The sequence below is a fragment of the Pterocles gutturalis genome, unplaced genomic scaffold, assembly GCF_000699245.1.
Source record: "Pterocles gutturalis isolate BGI_N339 unplaced genomic scaffold, ASM69924v1 scaffold20795, whole genome shotgun sequence".
Classification (NCBI taxonomy): Eukaryota; Metazoa; Chordata; class Aves; order Pterocliformes; family Pteroclidae; genus Pterocles; species Pterocles gutturalis.
Window position 1 is genome coordinate 19,352 of NW_010141326.1, and position 3,761 is coordinate 23,112.

Sequence of the window (3,761 nt, forward strand, 5' to 3'; positions counted from 1 at the left end):
CCCCCCCTCAAATCCACATGCATATTTTATTTTGAATTATTCTTGGCCAAGAGCAGAGCTGTAGTTAATATGCTGTCATGTGTCGTTAAGATGTTTTTTCAAGCCACTTGACATTTATTTTGACTTTCAAATCACTGTCTCTAGTTGCACATCTGCAGTGAGGTGTTTAATATTATCCTTACTTTGCAAAAGTCTTGCAGAACTGAAGTTCCTATATTAAATAATGAAATTGTTTATTCAAACCTGAAGAAATGAAATAAGATGCCTCTAACTTTCTCCCTGTCTGCCACCCTGAGCTGAGAAAGCAGATAATGATAGTGGTGGCCAGTTGTTTGTGTCGATACTCACCCAGCTGAATGTGGCTGGTTACCTTCTTGTGTACTCGAGCTGTGTTGATAGTTCTGTCGTACAGATGCCTTTTGCCAGGATCTCTCACCAGTCCCCACACACAGGGAAGAGGTCTTTCTATCACTCCTGCTCCCAGAAACCCGTGCCTTGTTGCTGAAGGGAAGACTTTGTAGTAAACCAGCACCTCTTTTTCTGTACATTGATATCTGTCAAAGACAAAGGAAAGATATATTTGCACACAAGAGAGCAGAGTACCTAAAGGTCTCTCATTATAAAGACCTGCCAGAAACTTACTTCCACCCAGCTGCTGCTTGGCACGTGTAGAGATTCCTCAGGTTATGAGAGCATGCTGCCATTACCTTAGAAAACAATGACAAATGTACAGGTAAGAGAAAGTTGTTTAAACTATAAATTGCGCTCAGCTTTTGCACACTGCTATGGTATTTTCTACTCAAACTTTACCACAAATAATTTTACAGTGCTAGTAATCCTTAGGGACTATTAACAGCCAGACTGACTTGCTGTCATATTCTCTGTGGAAGGAGGAGACATGTATATGTGCCTAAGCCTGTATGCTATTGTGAGAAAATGGGAGATAGGGAGATGATTCTATGAAATACAGAGTCATGTCTTGCCCTACACCAATACATAAAACCTCCACTGTAGGAATTATTGGGTGCTAGAGGAGTTCAGCAGTTTCACCAGCTTCACTCAGACATTTCAGCTAAAACACAACATTCTCTTCTGAACCCCAGTGCTGCAGCCTGGGTCCCTTTTCCCTGCCATTTAAAAGTGCTCAGTGTGTCTCCCTGTAACTGAGAAGTAGGTAACTATTGGCAGTGTAGAGCAAGACTTGTCCCATCCATTTTTGCTACAACTTCCAGTAGGAGATATAGGAATAAATGAAAACTCTTATTATTTACTTACCTCAGTGGTAGCGTTGGCCAAGATATGTTTGGATAAATCTTGGTATCCTTCTGTTGAAGAGGAGCTGACTGAAATAGTTAATCCATGAGTGAACCTACAGCTGATGCTACTGGAAGGAAGGGGTGGCTCAATTCTGCTGGCTTCTGCAGGAAACAAAAAAGGAGAATAAAAGAAAAAAAAAAAGAAAACCACCACTATTGTGTACTTGCAGGGACCTAAACCCTCCCCTGGAGCACCCAGTGCACCTGATCCTGAGGGAGGACTGGTACCATCCCTTGTCTGGATAATCTGTGCATTGGTAACTACGCTGCGGTTACAGTTTGCATTACTCAAGTTTAACAGTTATTACCACATATAAGCTAATCAAATACTGTGAAGAAGACCAGCCAACATCAGTCTTAGGGATAAAAATAAGAACTTGCATGTACAATCCTTTAGCCCCCCCTGCTTCCTTGGTTCATTCAAAGCATTATCCTCAGATCCTCTCAGAACACTGTACTTTGATGTTACCACATCAAAAGAGCAACTTCAGAGGGACCAAATCAGCATTTACTTTTTCAAGACATTCTAAGCAAGCTGTGGCTACTGGTAGACAGTATTTTTCTGAAGTCATGTAACAGTAGGGACAGCCTCAAAATACCCAGAAGCAAATTAGAATTTGATTTGCATAAATGACAAACCTCATTAGGCTTTGGGATACAACTCAAACATAAGCAGATGTACGTTTTACTTACCAAATGTTGTATCCTTCTGTAGTTGCTCTAGCACATAAAGCTGACTGTTTCTAAGAGCTGAACGACCTCGTGTATCTCTTGAAAGCAAAGCATTTCCAGAAGAAATCTGATTTAAGAAAGAGCAGAGGTGGGGGCTTTTGGTGCGGGCTGGGAAAAATATGTTACATAGCAAGTGGAAAATTCATGGAAAATCTGCCTTACAGGGTTGGAAGCTTCTCTTTATCACAAGATAACTCCTTTGCCTTTACCCTAGTTATGAAATCATACCTTGACTCAGGACATTTAGCAAACCAAGAGTGAGGAGCTAGCACATGTTCATACTCCGAAAAGTAATTACAGGAAAGTTCATATTCACACACACAAACTCCAAGTCAATGTATGCATCGAGGGAGGCACACTGAGAATATAAAATTCTGGTTTATCACAAGAAAAGGCTTGTTTCTAAAACATTTGACAGATAGTTGCATTACTGACAATAGTAACACTGTCTGGTTTAAAAAGAAAAACCCAGAAAAATAAGTGTCACTGTCTTTTGCAATTACATGGTAATGCTCCCTCCACCCCACGCCACCCCTCTGCATACTAGTGACACAAACTTGTCCTGTTTGCTAGCTGTGTCAATACAAACCACCTCAAAAAAGGTTTCTGTTCCTGTGTTTGCTCTCTGTTGTTGAAGCATCAGGAGACATCAGTCTCCCAGGGCAGTGGTGTCTCACCTGTCCCTCCTGGCTGCTGAGGTTACTGGCAGTGCACGGAGCAGTATTACTGCTGTTGTAGCCAGATGTTGGGCCCGAGGAGAGGCTGAGGCTGGAGTCTGTACATAAAGTGCTTGTACTTGCAAGAGTCTTCAGCCTTGCTTCTTCCTGTAATTGGTATCACAGTCTTACAAACAAACGCATAAACCTTAACCTTGCACAGCAGCCAGTCAAATCAATCACAGCACTGAAAGATGAAAGAGGAATGATCTAAAGTCCAACTGTTGACAGGACAAAAGCTGTTGCCTTACAGAAGGTGTTAAATAAGCAGGCTCATTTGAAAGACTACGATTCTATAAGCCATAGAGCAAATCACCCTGAAACACCTGGCTTCTGCTGCTGTTATTCACATACAGGAGTCCAGGCTATCAAACCTCAATGCCGGCCCAAAAGATGAAGAAAAAATTACCTAATAAGAAAATACTGTGAACTTCAAGATTACTCATACTTTCAAAGGCAGTTTTAAGTTTGGTTTTGCAACTCAGATGAAGTACATCTGTATTTACAAGAAAAATACGGCAGCAGATGTGGTAAGATCCAGTCATCCAGTAGAGGTGCCTTAAAGGGTGCAGAGCAATGAAATGAGTGTTCGCCACATACACATGTGAGGAGAGGAGGCCTGCAGCTGCGATCGAAGATGCATTGTCAGACAGTGACAAAGATTACTGCATAAAAGTACAGAAGCTGGGCAGAACAGACACATCCTAACGAGGCATTGTCCTTGCATCCTGCAGAAAATTTCACACACCTAGTGCAGAACAAAAACAAAAGTACAAGACAAACATGCCCACAGAAGACAGTCTAAAAAGAGAAACGGAAAAAAGAATCAAGACCTTTGTGTTTAAGCACATACTGAAATAAACTCAAGTTTACCTTAGCAAAACTATTCCAGAGACTGCACATATACTCAGCAGGATGGCTGCGTAAGCTCCATGCCATGAGAAAACGCTAGGGTTTCTTGTACATAAAACATGGCTTCAGGAAGATGTAGTTCAGA

At 41.6% G+C, this 3,761-nt stretch overlaps 1 protein-coding gene across 1 annotated transcript in view; it reads right to left on the reverse strand.

Moving 5' to 3' along the window:
* Positions 1 to 3,761, reverse strand: part of STARD9 (StAR-related lipid transfer (START) domain containing 9) — a gene marked incomplete at its 5' end in the record, with an annotated part of 20,288 nt that overhangs the window by 1,871 nt on the left and 14,656 nt on the right. Inside the window, 5 exons of the mRNA XM_010083991.1 lie at positions 349 to 554; positions 643 to 707; positions 1,276 to 1,418; positions 2,010 to 2,115; positions 2,726 to 2,872. Coding sequence (XP_010082293.1) covers positions 349 to 554; positions 643 to 707; positions 1,276 to 1,418; positions 2,010 to 2,115; positions 2,726 to 2,872 — 667 coding nt within the window. The remainder of the gene's footprint in view (positions 1 to 348; positions 555 to 642; positions 708 to 1,275; positions 1,419 to 2,009; positions 2,116 to 2,725; positions 2,873 to 3,761) is intronic.